Here is a 13,511-nt window from a genome sequence, read left to right as displayed (position 1 = left end):
CCCTCCCTGCTGTCTGGAGTCCCCTCCCTGCCGTTGCGAGTCCCCTCTGTGCGTGGCGGGGCTCAGCGTCCCATAGCCCATCCGACAGGCACCTCGTGCCACTATAACCAATTGCCACCAGATGGACCCACACAAAGCGACAGGTGCTGTTCACCGGGCAGGAATGAAGGTGCCAGCGGCCGCGCTGCCTCCCAGCCCCAGTCCTCCATGGAAGCCAAAGCGTGACATCTCGCCGAGGTGTCCCAGCACCCTCCTGGAAGCGCGTCATTAGGTCGCACCCACCCAGGGTTCCCGGATAATCCCCTCATCTCAAAATCTTTAAAACTCGCTTACAAAGTCCCTCTTGCCGTGTAAAATAACAGTCCCAGGTCTCAGGACATCTTGGGCCGTTGCTCCGCTGACCATGGAATCCAATCCGCTGGACTCGAGATGGGACCTCGGGACACGGGTGGGGGTCTGCGTCCCGGCTGTCACCCGCCGCCCTCCTCACAAACGCCTCCAGCTGCACGAACGCGACCCCAGAGCAACACGGACCCAGGCCTGTCCCTTCCACTCCTTGAACCCGCCTTTCCAACCATCTCCCTCAGCTATTTGCACAGGGGTGTGTTCGAGCCCCACGCTGGGTATAGAGGTTACTTAAAAATTTTTTAAATACTATTTTTTTTTTAAAGAAACGTTTCCGCAGCAATCCCCGTAGGCTCTGAGCTGGGAGCCCCGCCTTCTGGAGTGTCGATTATTTGTCAGTTTGTATCAAGAGCATGCGGGTGGGGTATTTTTTTTGACTTTTTACTTCTGATCGCCTGTCTAGTCCTGCACCTGTGAGTATTCCATAAACATCCGTTAAGTTATTGAATGAATGAATCTCCTTAAATAACTTAGAGTGTGGTAATACTCTGGATCCCCACGGCCCGGGACCTGACACGTGGGACACTGCGCGGAGGGCCAGCCGGTCCCACAGCACACCACCAGGACCCAGTGAGCAGTCCCCAGCTGTCTGGCCAGAGCCAGCAAAATACGGGGCTTTGTTTAGGGTTTCAGAGAGAAGGTGTTTCTCCCACCAGAGTCAGCGGAGCAACAGCCCTCAACGATCCCCATGTCATTGTCCCCGGACCTGGACGTGTCGCCTCCCGCAGCAGAGGGGACCTGGTCGAGGCCCCGAGGTGGGGTGACCCTGGGGTCCCGGGGGGCTCTGCATCCTCACCAAGTCCCCCCAAGAGGGAGGCAGAGGGGGGAGCCCCAGAGTCAGGCAGACCCCACACTGCTAACATTGAGGACGGAGGAGGGGCCGCAGGCCGGGGAGGGGGCGCCTCTGGAAGGTGGAGGGCAAGGGACTCTCCCTGGGGCCCTGGGGGGAGGGGGGTGACCAGCCCCGTCCGCACGTGGGTTTTAGGACTTCTGAGCCCAGAACCATCAGAGCATCGGTGTGAGCAGTGGATCCCTGCGGCCTGGGGAGACTTGGATGAGGCTGAGTCTTTCCCAACCTCTCCGAGGCTCAGTGTCCACCCCCATAAAATGGGCGCAGTTCCAGCCCCCCCTTCACTGGGTCACTGTAAGGGTCAGTAAGCCATGCAACAGCCATTGGCTGGTTTTCCAACGGAGGGGACTGAGTTTGAGGTGCGTGTAGACACCCAGGACCAGGTGGACAAGCACGTGTGTGCACAAGAGAGTCAGAAGAAAATTCTGAAGTTGAGGGAAGTGGAAGCCAGGCATCCGAGAGGCTGGAGAGGACGGACGGGCTTTGGGAAATAACAGGGCCATACAAGTCGCAGGTTGCATGTTGAATGTAAACATAAATATAATTATTTTCCTCCTCTTCCTCCCTTTGGCCGTCCAGCCTGCCCTCCCGCCCTCAGGCCAAGACACTCAGAGCCAACCACACGCAGGGTTAGGATGCATTTGGGTGTTTACTGGGAATGGGACCTCAGAGGCCAGGCCTGGGTCGCTCACACTCTTTTGGTGATGCTCTTGGGGACGGCGAGCTCATACAGGCGAGGGGAGGCCTGAGCCACCAGGGACGCTGGGGAAATGCGATAGGGGTCGTAGCCCTCGTTGAGGTCCTTGCGCACCTTGGGCTTGGCCAGAGAGATGATCCGGGGACTGGCCACTGCCTTCTTGGTAACGTCCAGCACCTCCCAGCGCGGATCTCGGTCAGGAACACACTGGTCTGACTGGGCCTTGGGCACTGGAGAGGACAGGAGGGGGGCCCGAATCAGGCCCACAGGGCTCAAAGCTCCCAAGCCCAACAGCAGAAGGATGGATGCAGACAACACGGCCCACCCACGTGCGGGAGCATCCCTCTGCCGCCAGCAGGAGCGAGGCCCCCACGCCGCCCTGGGGACCGACCCCAAGCCCCGAGGGAGCTCCTTCCCAGGGAGGGAACCAGACACAGGAGGCCCCACGGGGTGGAGTCCATGCGTGTGACACGTCCAGGACGGGCTCCTGCACAGATGGAGAGGGGGCTCTGGGGTCTGGGGAGTGCTGACTAGTGGAGGATGGAGATGGGGTTTCTCTTTAAGGAAATTAAAATTCTAAAATGGATTGTGGTGATGGGTGCACAACTCTGCGAATGTGCAGAAAACTATTAAATTGTACACATACTTTATTTTCTTACTGTCGCATGTTAAACAGTTTAAAGGGGCAAATTGTATAGATAAAACTATCTCAAAAGGCCACAGGTCCCAGACAGGGGGACATGGCGGGGCCAGCCTAGTGGCCAAGGTGAGGAGGGAGCCTGGTGGGTCCTTCACCTCCTCCCCCCAGCCCCCTGCTCTGATGCTACAAGCAGACAGGTGTGGATCTCCTCTCCCTGGTGAGGGCTGCACCCCCGGGGGGGGACCCAGGGGCAGCTCCCAGGCACAGGGTCCCTATGGGACTCAGTACCAGCCTCCTGGGCCTAGCACGCTGCCTGGGGCACTGGCTGGCCGTCCTGGGAGGTGTGGCTCCCACCACCATGTGTGACCAGAGTACCTGATGTGGGCTGGAGTTTTATTTGAGTCAATGGAAATTCAATTGATTAACTCATTTAGATCAACCAATGGGTTGGCTTTAACATCATTGAAATAGCCGCACACGGCAGTGGCTGCCGTCGGGGATGAGCTCCGGCAGGGGCAGGGGCCTGTGACTCCGCCGGGCCCGTCTTCTCCCCTCTTGGCACCCCAGGCCTCTTGTGCTGGTCGGCGCCTCCGTCCCTCCGCCCACCAGCCCCTCCTGCAGCACATGGCCTGTCTGGGGACCAGCAGAGGGGTGGTCACTAGTGGTCACTGCCTTAGCCTTCGGACTCTGGGAGCTTCGGGACCCTGAGAGTGGAGGGGCATTACAGGCCTCTTGCAAGCCCCTTTTGTCCAGAGCCTCCGTACGAGGGGCAGAGGGCTGACCTGCTTCTCAGCAGATAAGCCTTGGCTCAGCGAGGGACCCTGGTGAAAGGAAAGCAAGGTCCCTCCCGCCAGGCAGGCGCGAGTCCCCGTGGAAGCCACCAGGGCTGGACAGAGCTGTGAGGGGACAAGCCCCGGGCAGAAGGGCCTCGGGGGGCAAGACCCAGGCCTCTCGGAACTCCTCTGACAGTTCGGGGGCTTTCACGCAATCGTGACATCTGGGCTTTACACCTGCGCCCAAGACGGGCCCCCCAGGGGTGCAGCCGGCGAGCATCCGCCTCCTGGTGTGGCCTTGGGTGGTGATCTCAGGGTCGTGACCCCGGGGCATGAGACCGAGCCCTGAGTGGGCACCACACAGAGCAGAGTCTGTCCGGGGTTCCCTCCCCTTCTCCCCCTGCCCCTCCCCTCCCTCTAAAATAAATGAATTAATTGGGACGCCCCGGTGGCTCAGCGGTTAAGCGTCCGTCTTCAGCCCGGGGCGTGACCCCGGGGTCCCGGGATCGAGTCCCGCTTTGGGCTCCCCGCAGGGAGCCTGCTTCTCCCTCGGCCTGGGTCTCTGCCTCTGTGTGTGTGTGTGTCTCTCATGAATAAATAAATAAATAAATCTTTTAAAAATTAATTAATTAATTTTTAAAAATTCTCCCAATGAAAACTTAAGAGTGGAATGGTGACAGCGTCGCCTGCTGCGCAGCACAGTGTGGACACGCACAGAGAGGCAGAGCGGCCACGGACAATTCCTGCGCCGACACGGCGGGAGCACGCGTGTCGCTCCTCTCCCATCATGGCCATTGGCGGGCGCAGGTCCACTATGTGAAAAGGACCCCGTCCCACCGCAACACACCCTGCGCACACCCGAGCGCGGTACACAGACACACGACCGCATTCACACACGTGCCTCTGCGTCAGACCGTTGGGCCCACCCCCTCACATACGCACACGTGCTCGCACACTTCCTCTCCCTTAGCCGTTCACTTACGGAATATCAAGGGAGCGGATAAAGGAATGAATAAACAAACTAAAGACTTCATAAGCCCAGCTAAAAGAGGAGAGGCAGACGCGGAAGAGGGTATTTTGCAACGTGCTCAATAAAGGATTAGTGATCATCTTATATAAAGAGCTGCTCTACATCAATAACCAAAAAAAAAAAAAAAAAAGAGAGAGAGAGAGAGAAATAGAAACTTGGAAAATGATAGAACCGAGTGAGCCAAGATGGCCAGCCAGGCTCTCTGGTGATTAAGTGCCTCTGACACCTCGGGCCTGGCAGCTAACAGACCACACACGTAAGCAGACACAGAAATACATAGTGACGTATGTCAGAAGGTGACAGGTGCTAGAAGAACAGAGACAGGCTTGTAGGTTCCCAGATGGGAGTGAGAGAGGGCACGGAGGCGCCTCACCCAGGGCGCAGAGAGGGCCAAGCGCTGTGGGAGGCGGAGGACTGAGCCCTGCAGGGGTCTGGGGAGCGCGTTCCGGGCCATGGGAGGCCCAAGCTGGATGGAGCCCGGTCAGGGAGGCCAGGGGACAGATCACACGGCCCGTGGGCCACACTGAGAGGGGCAGGAGCCCCAGAGGGCTGTGAACAGAGAAGGGCGGACTCGGAGTTGAGTTTAGCAAGATGCGTCTCCCTGGGACATGGAGATAGGTGAGGGCAGGCTACGGCCTCAGCCTCGTGCAGGGAGGATGGCCAGCCTCAGAGGGGAGGCGGGGGAGGGGGGAGCTCTGGGCGTGCTCAGGGCTCAGCAGGCACAGCCCACAGGAGTCCTACAGAGGTCGCGAGGGTACGACAGGAGCACCAGGCAGGAAGAGCGTCTGGGAGGGTGCGCCCCGGCATATTTGCGTGGCCACAGGACGTTGAGGACCAGTGTACACACGGCGTGCAGACCCAGACGGAACTACAGTGCGTGCCTTTGCTCTGTGCACTAGGATTCCATCCTCTCCGTGCTCTTCTGGACCATCCGACTCTCTACGATTTGTGTGCATTACTTTTGTCATTGGGCGAACCAGGTGCCTCGTTCGTTTTAAACAAAGGGGAAAGAACCAGGTTGATGCCATTTTAAAGCTGCCCTTGGACCTCAGCTGGGCTGTCACGTTGGTGCCTGGCTCTGCACCCCACCTTGCTCTCCTGCACCCGCTTGCCCTGCCAGGAGGCCCACTCGGGCCAGTACCCCTCTCAGTTCTGCTCCTGGGGAACAGTCCTCTCTGCCAGCTCCCAGAAGCATGCACGTGGGCTGTGCTACAAGCGGCACACGGGTGTTTGGACAACTGATTTGCAGTTTAGGAAAAAGATGAAGAGAGAAGCGTGAATGTGGAAGAAGCAGGCCTGGAGCCCAGGTCTTTGGATAGTACCCCACCCCATGGCCTGCAGCCAGTGCAGAAGGACAGAAGGGCCTGATAAGGAGCCAAGCCCCAGCAGAACTACTTACTGGCCAAGTGAAGGAGGCGGTTGTAGTCTGACACGTGCGGCTTGGGTTTCGGCATGGGGTCCCACTCTTCCAACAGGGGGGCTGGGGCCCTGGGCTTTGCCAGCCGTAGGATCCTTGGGCTGGGGATGGCCAACTGGGCTGCCCTGGATACCTGGGACACCTGGAAACAAGTCCAGGGAAAGAACACAATAATCCATGATTTCTCACAGGTCCCTGGATCAGAAAGACCCCACAAGCAACAGTAAATGACACAGGACTAAGTTGGAAGAAGTCCCTTTGCAATGAGTTCAGCAAAGGAGTAGTAGCTATCATATATAAAGAATTCTGGGAAACCTGGGTGGTTCAGTGGTTGAGCGTCTGCCTTTGACTTGGATCATGATCCCGGGGTCCTGGGATCAAGTCCCGCGTCGGGTTCCCTGCAGGGAGCCTGCTTCTCCCTCTGCCTGTGTCTCTGCCTCTCTCTCTGTGTCTCTCATGAATAAATAAATAAAATCTTCAAAAAAAAAAAACCACACACATGATGGTAGTTGATGGGTCTACATGATAATAGAGTTTAAAATGAGGGCAATGAGGCAGAGCTGCTCAAAATGGGGAGGGAGGCCTTGGCCGACTTGGATAGCCCACTTGCTCCATCAACAGCTTCTTACATTTTTTCCAGAGAATTCAGGCACAACCAAAACTGTCTGCTTTGCTACCTTGCATCAGCTTACACAAAGGGAGCCCCTAGTCTCCCCTGTGCCCCCCCAAAAAGTGCACTCAAGACCCTCTCTTCCCAGGCTGCCCCCAGTGCACCTTCTTCCATGACCCGCCTGCCCTCCAGCTGGGTCCTGCACGTGTGCAAATGAAGCAAAGGGTGGACAAAATCACCCTTGAACGTCTCGGACCGTGACAAGGCAAACAGGAGCAGGCTGCTCCTGATGCCTCTGGAGAGGGAAGGAGGAGGCAAGGGTCATCGCCGAGACGTTTTATTCCTCAAGGAGCGGATCTGAATAAGCCTGTAAAATGTCACACTAAGTCCACGAATGTTGGGCTGGGGCCGGTTATCTGCAACGGTCCGTGTCGTGCGAAGGCTGTCGCACAGCACGGTTTATCAGGCGACCTCTTGGGAGCAGGAGTTGGCTGAAATGACCTCCAGAGGTCAGGCTGAAATTTGAGTCCCTTTCCTGTTAAAATTGTGTCCCCTAAGAATCACAGACGCTGCTCTCATCGAGGACATCGTGCCGTTTGTGATGTTACGTGCATGTCCTCCTTCTCCCTTCCTCTCACGTCCTTTCTTCCCCCACGGCTCACACAGCGCAAGCCTGACTGCTGCCTGGACACGGGCCCGACGCAGTCCTGCCTGAAGGGGCGGGTGGGCAGGTAAACAGCCACCTGGCCATGCCTTCAGCTGGCATGGATTGCCCGTCTGTGCCTCGCATGAGGTAAGACAAGCTCGGGAATGTTGCCACGAAAACCGAGAAGGATGCGGCCGCGTCTTGCGCGGCTCAGGGTCCGCTGGAAGGGTCACCAGTCCGTGCAGACGGTGCGCTCGGGGCTGGGGAGGAGACGGGAGCGTGCGGGGCGTGGGAGGCCGAAGATGGGGTCCCCAGCACTGCTGATGAGGGCAAGCGAGGGGTCCCAGGCGGCGGGCCCGCACGCAGCCCAGCGAAGCAGGGACACGAAGGAAGAGAGGGCAGGAGGCGCCAGGGCTGGCCGAGCCTTCAGTTCTCGGCTTGGGAACCTGGGCTTTCCCGGGACTGGGAGCCCTGGCGGTTCTGGCGCCACCGGGTGAGGGGGGTGGGGGGCGGCTGGGCAGACAGACACCCCCTGAAGCGGCAGGTGCGTCTCCAGGTCAGAGGGACGGGTCGAAGGACAGCGCATCCTGTTCAACCCACGTGGCCATAAAGGACTTGTTGGGGACAACCGGGGAAAGTGAACACAGTCGGAGTATTCGGATAGTCAGGTGCCCACGGCTGTCGGTTAGGGACACATTCTGAAGTATTTACGAGAAAAATGGTGTGATATCTGGATGCACTCTTAAACACTGTTTGTGAAGCGGGGGCTCTGGGAACCAACCACGTGAAAAAACCCGTCAACACATGACGTATCGCTCATGGAAACCAGGGTGACATGCGGGCTTCCGAGCAGCTTCGTCTGCAAAAGCCAAACGCTGGAAACGGCTCGCGCGTCCTCGGGCGCGGAGTGGCCTGTCCGTGGGATGGAAGGCCGCCCGGCCGGAGCCACCGACATGTGTGGGAGCCCCAGGCACGCAGGCGGCCCCGCGGGACCCCTTCACCGAGCTGACCCCCGGAGCGGGCACGCCTACGCCACGTGTGAGCCCACTCACAGACAGTGCCGAGGGGACCCCAGCTGTGCCCCGAACCCTGCTTGCTCAGCTGAGCGCCTCGTGCAGGCCGCTGCAGGCCCCGCTCCCTGTGGCACTGGCCCCGGGCGCCTCCAGACACCCACCTCAGACATGTTTATGCTCCAAATGTTGTTCCGGACCCTCGGGATGGCCAGGTCCCTCAGGCGACTAGAAGCTTGGTATTCCAGGGAGGAGCGAGGAATGGGCCAGATGGGGGTGCTCCTAGGGGACATCCACAGTTGACACAGCAGCCCAGCCCGGGGCATGGGTGTCCCGTCCTTCCGGCCTGCCTCTGAGCCAGGGGTCAGGGACAGCCTGGGACGCTGCAGGGTTTTGAAAACATCTCCGGGAAGGGATTGAGGAAAGAAACCCCAAAAGGAGGCCCCTAAGTGTGCTCAAGGGCAGAGCTACCCTCTCCCAAGGTCATCCCGGATCAGTGTCCAGTGGCCACCCTCCCGGTCAGTGCCCCTGAGCAGAGTGGGACAGGGGCTCCCAGGGCCTCTCTCCCACACCCCCGTCACTGAGGCTGGGGTCAGGACTCGGGCATTGGGGAGAACGGGGGGCGTCCCGCAGTTGTCACAGAAAGCTCGCTGTGCCCGCATCTCCTGAGATCAGATGCCAGTGCGGCCTCTGCCCTGAAATAAAGCCGTGTTGCACTGATCTGAGGCAGACTGTCCACACATCCACCTGTGAGCCTGGACTGCAGCTGCAAATGCTCTCAGCCAAACGTCGCAAGGTCCACGGCCGTCCCTGCCTGCGTGCCCGCTGGTGTGGTTGCTGGCACTGAAACGGCCTCAGCCGAGTCACACGCATTCTCGGACCGACAGACATGAAGTCTGATTGCAGTTTAAATTATCTTCGGATCGCACTATGATCCAGCATTAAAATGAAAAGTCACTGTCACAAAGACAGGCATAAAAACACCGTGGAGCTTGTCAACATCTCGAGATAAAAAGCGATTCAAAACATTCACAGTTCAGCTCACTTATTTCAGTTATGATCTTCCCTTTTATGTGCATAAAATAGATCATTAAAATCTGTGCCTAAATAACTCTGAAGATCACTTTTGACAAGCATGGAAGTCCTGAGCCGTAGGAAGGTATTGCGTTGAAGGTTGTACATGCAGTAACGTCCCAGGCTGCTGGCTGTTTAGGGCCAACGACTCCCATAATGGTGATAAGTGACATTCACCGAGCGTTGCTGGGTAGGGCACTGTGCTAAGTACCTTCTGCGTGTCATCTCCACCTCTACGAAGCCCTAGGTGGAGCGCGTAGCTCACAGGGGCAAGCGCTGACCAGGGGCACCCAGCCCAGCGTGAAACCAGGTCGTCCACTCCCCAGACCCAGACTCTCCCAGTGCCACAGCCTGTCGAGGGGAGCCTGGTGCCTCTTCCCTTACCTGCTGTTGTTGTAATACTCAGAGTAGAACCTCTTAGGTCGAGCCAGTTCCTCTACGCGGCGGGACACCTCTACACAACATAGGAAACAGCCCCGACTTATAAACCCACCCACCCTCAGGAATCTCCTTCTGGCTTGATTTAGTGTTCCACTAGCTACAGTGAGAGGACAACGCGAGGCCCTGAGGGCCTAGAGAGCTGAGCAGCAGACACCTTGCAGCGCAGTGAGTTGCGCTGCCCGCATCCTGGGCCCCATCAGCGGCCTGCAGCCCCTACTCAGGGCACACAGCATGGGAGCAGCAGAGCTGGAACAGGGAGCTCAGGCCCATCTGTCCCTCAATAGAGCTCAGTGTGGCTCCAACAACCACTGGTGGGAAAGTGGATTTTGGTTTGCAGTTAGTACAGGCCTAGGGTTTACAGGGCTCAGTGTTCACTGTGGAGAAGATTCTAAAACCCCCAAGACACAACCTGCCCTATTACTTCTCTCCAATAAGAGATTTCTTGAAATGCTTTATTTGAAGGGATCTGCTCTCTGCTCTCAGAGAGTGTAGAAACTGTTGCAAAAAGGAAGGCAAAAAGTCTTTTAATAAATTTTATACTAACTCTCATTTTTGCTGTAGAGCAAATTGGGTTTTCCCCTGGAGAGTTTGCCAGAGGAGCAATAGGGAATTCTGGTGAGGTTAGGTTACGAGGGGAGACCCCAGCTGGATCTCCTCAGTTGGATCTCCACACAGGCCGGAGTGGAATGGGGGTGACCCAGCCCCACGAGGCCAGGGCGGCATGTCACCCACGATAGCCACGCACTAGAGCTGGGACAAGGGCCACCTCTGGCCAACTCCTGAGCCAGGTGACCCCTGATGGAGAGCGAGGGTGGTGGGTGGGCTCAACCTACCTGGCACTGTGATAGTGAGGGTGGTGTCTTCAAGAAACCTCTCCGTCCAGTACACAGAAGGCCTGGAATACACCGAGTCGCGGCTCAGGGTCGAGGAAGCCGGGGCACAGACTTCCCGTGCCCTGCTCTGAAACAGAACCCGGGGCACCAAGGAGACGCCCAGGAGGGACACCAAGAGGGTAGGTGGAGGAAGGAGGAAGGAGAGACACGTGGAGAGAATGTGGACGAGGGTAGGTCAGAGAGGCAAGGGGGGAAACACAGATGATTTTGAGCAGGACTGATTTTCAGAGAAGGGAGAGCTGGGAAAAAAAAAACAAAACAAGGCACAGCTAAGAGCAAGACCCAGGGCCCTATCATGGGGACAGGCCCACCTCTCAGAGAAGTGGACTGGGGCCCAGAGCACCCGGTGGGGGGTGCTGGGAAGGCCCTTGGGGTAAGGAAGCCCCCCCATCGAGGGCCTTTCTCCCTGTCCTTGTGCCTGGAGCATGCCCCCCCCAGGGCAGGACAGATCCCTGGAGCATCCCCCCAGGGCAGGACAGATCCCCTGGAGCATCCCCCCCAGGGCAGGACAGATCCCTGGAGCATGCGCCCACCACAGGGCAGGACAGATCTCCTGGAGCATCCCCCCCAGAGCAGGGCATTTCCCTGGAGCATCCCCTCAGGGCAGGACAGATCTCTGGAGCATCCTCCCCAAGGCAGGACAGATCCCTGGAGCATCCCCTCAGGTCAGGACAGATCCCTGGAGCCTGCCTGCCCCCCCAGGGCACCCTGAGACTCACCACCACACACAGAACTGCAAGTTCCTCTTGCACGGGGACACCCAGGCAAAGCCCTGACAGCAGCACCCCATCCTGCGATGAGACAGGCCCGAGCCCCCGCCTTTGCTCTGCGGCTCCATTCGCTCAAAGGCCTCACTGTCCTTCATCGGCACCCAGAGGCCACCCCGTCCCACCGCCCAAGCCCTGACCTCTCGCCCCTGTGAACCTGCCCCAGGTCATCGGTGGGTGCCCACGGGGCGAGAGTGCCGAGCAGCCAGGGTAACCATGGGCAGGCCAGCAGGAGCTGCCCCCCGTGCCCCCCAGCAGGGCCGCCGTCAGGCCTCACCTGTCTTTCAGGACTTGCCAGTTGGTCTTGGGCTTTGCCAGCTCAAAGACCCCCCTCCTCCTCTTCCTGCCTCTGGCCCTGGAGGCGCTGGGGACCCCCTGAGCAATGGACAGGCGGCTTTGGGAGAGGAGGGTGGGGCACGGCTCAGGGCCATCCCCGCTGAGGCTCCTCCCCCCTGCGGGACCTCTCGTCCCTGCTCCCAACCAGGCAGCTGCGTGACCCCCGCCAGTCACCATGGCGCTGCCCTCTGCAAAGCGGGACAGACCAGCTCCTGACCCCCGAGGGGGCCGCGATGACTAAATCAGACTAAACCTCATGAGCGGGTATTAAGCGCCCACTGTGTGCCTGGCCTGGAAGCCCAGGGCCTGGGAGGAGCGGTGTCCCATGCTGGGGCACCTGGCCGTTCCCTGGCGGGCTGCACGTGTGTGTGCTCATGACACGGGCTCCACGGGGGGGTGGGCGGGGGTGTCCCTGTGCAGGGAGGAGGGGGGATGGGGCCACGGGGAGAGCACCCGGCCCGGATGAACCCAAAGCTGAACCCAGAGCGCGGGCGCGGGGGGCCGGCGGGCAGGGCAGGAGGAGGGCTGAGGCTGGCAGCCCCGCAGGTGGGCGACAGTGGGCCCCTTCTTTACAGAACTGGCCCCGAATCCCTCCCTGCAGGTGCTCAGAGGGCCAGGCGCTCCTCACCCGCCTCGGGAGCAGAGGCACAGGGGACAGAGGCCTGGCGCTGGGAGCTGCACCCCATGTCCCTCTGCCCGGGGGCCTCCACTCCCAACACCCCCTCTGGCCCCGAACCCTGTCCGCCCAGCTCCCCAGGGCGATGCCTCCGTAAGGGTGCCCGTCCCAGACGCCCGCCCTGGGGCCATACTTGCCTGTGCTGCCCTCCCACCCGCACCCGCACCCCCACCGCCCCCGCCCCTGCCGGCAGGGCCCCCTCGGTGCCCACCTCAGCTCAGGGATGCCGTCCTCTGTGTCCTTCTCCAGAACCCCCTGCAGCGTCATCAGGGCCACCTTGGGGCTCCGGGGACTGGGGACCATGTCTTCCCTGGTCACCTCCTCTGGGAGGACCTCCTTATCCTGCTCTTCGGATCTCAGGTCCCCGTCGTCCACGTACCTGGGGTCCTGGGGTCCTCGGCCCCCAGGCCCCGGACCCCGAATGCCCAGGACACCCTCGTGCTGCCCCCTGTCGGGCCGGCCTTCCGCCTCGGCGCCCTGGTGGTTGCGGAGCGAGCTGTGCCGCTGGTCTCCCATGGACTGGGCCCTGCCCGCCTCAGCCCTGCGCCCCCAACCCCCAGGGTGTCTGTGGTCACCCGGCAACGGGCAACGGCAACGGGAGAATGGCCCGCCCACATTCCACCCTGGGGCCGCAGCTCCGGGTGGTCCCCCCCACCCCCCGCCCGCCCCATCCTACGGCTTCTAGATTCAGGGAGCCTGTGCGGGTGGCCGCGCACCCCCGGACTGGTTCAGGAGCGTGGCCCGAGGGGTCTGCAGGGCGCGTCTGGCAACGGCTTCGTCTCTCTCCCAAGCACGCCCGACCGTTGGGGACTGCCCGCGGTGTCTAGAGCATGGGCAGCCCTGTTGTGACCATGAGGAGGATTGAGCCTCTGCCCCCGCAAGCCCGGAGCCTGCCATGTTTCTGGGCTTCCTGTCGCCCGACAGTGAGCTCTCCTGGCTCTGAGTTGTCGCCGGTTTCCTGCGCTTGCAGCCAAGCCACCCCACCGGATGATGCACCTTCTTCCAGCCCCAACATTTCCAGAAACAGCTTCCGCTACAGCTGGTGTTCAAAACAGGCTTTCTTATGTTGTTAGAGCGCGGCGGAGGTGGTGAGGGCTGGAGCACCCCCGTGGCCTGACGCATGCCCCCCGCTCCCCGGCTGTGCACAGGAAGCTCCTGGCTGCACCCGCTGGGCCACACTCAGCCATCGTGACCATTGGCGTTCCCCCCCCCCCCCCCCATCTGCTTGGCTGTTTCCGGCTCAGCT

At 60.0% G+C, this 13,511-nt stretch overlaps 1 protein-coding gene across 4 annotated transcripts; it reads right to left on the bottom strand.

Moving 5' to 3' along the window:
- Window positions 1-1,770: 1,770 nt before the first annotated feature.
- Window positions 1,771-12,823, bottom strand: THEG (theg spermatid protein). Of its 4 annotated transcripts, XM_025456616.3 has the most exons (8): window positions 12,477-12,821; window positions 11,531-11,647; window positions 11,206-11,277; window positions 10,427-10,488; window positions 9,537-9,606; window positions 8,243-8,360; window positions 5,795-5,954; window positions 1,771-2,182 (listed from the first exon to the last, which is right to left on the bottom strand). In XM_025456616.3, the coding sequence occupies exons 1-8, from the start codon at window positions 12,779-12,781 to the stop codon at window positions 1,944-1,946; spliced, it is 1,143 nt and encodes a 380-aa protein (XP_025312401.1). In that variant the 5' UTR covers window positions 12,782-12,821; the 3' UTR covers window positions 1,771-1,943. The 4 variants fall into 4 exon arrangements, with proteins under 4 accessions (XP_025312401.1, XP_048953989.1, XP_025312402.1 ...); XM_049098032.1 differs by lacking the exon at window positions 11,531-11,647 and having other exon boundaries at window positions 12,477-12,823; XM_025456617.3 differs by lacking the exon at window positions 11,206-11,277.
- Window positions 12,824-13,511: the final 688 nt, after the last annotated feature.

The sequence above is a fragment of the Canis lupus genome, chromosome 20, assembly GCF_003254725.2.
Source record: "Canis lupus dingo isolate Sandy chromosome 20, ASM325472v2, whole genome shotgun sequence".
In the NCBI taxonomy this organism is placed as follows: Eukaryota; Metazoa; Chordata; class Mammalia; order Carnivora; family Canidae; genus Canis; species Canis lupus.
Note: the sequence above shows the minus strand (reverse complement) of the source record. Positions and strands in the feature narration are given on the sequence as shown.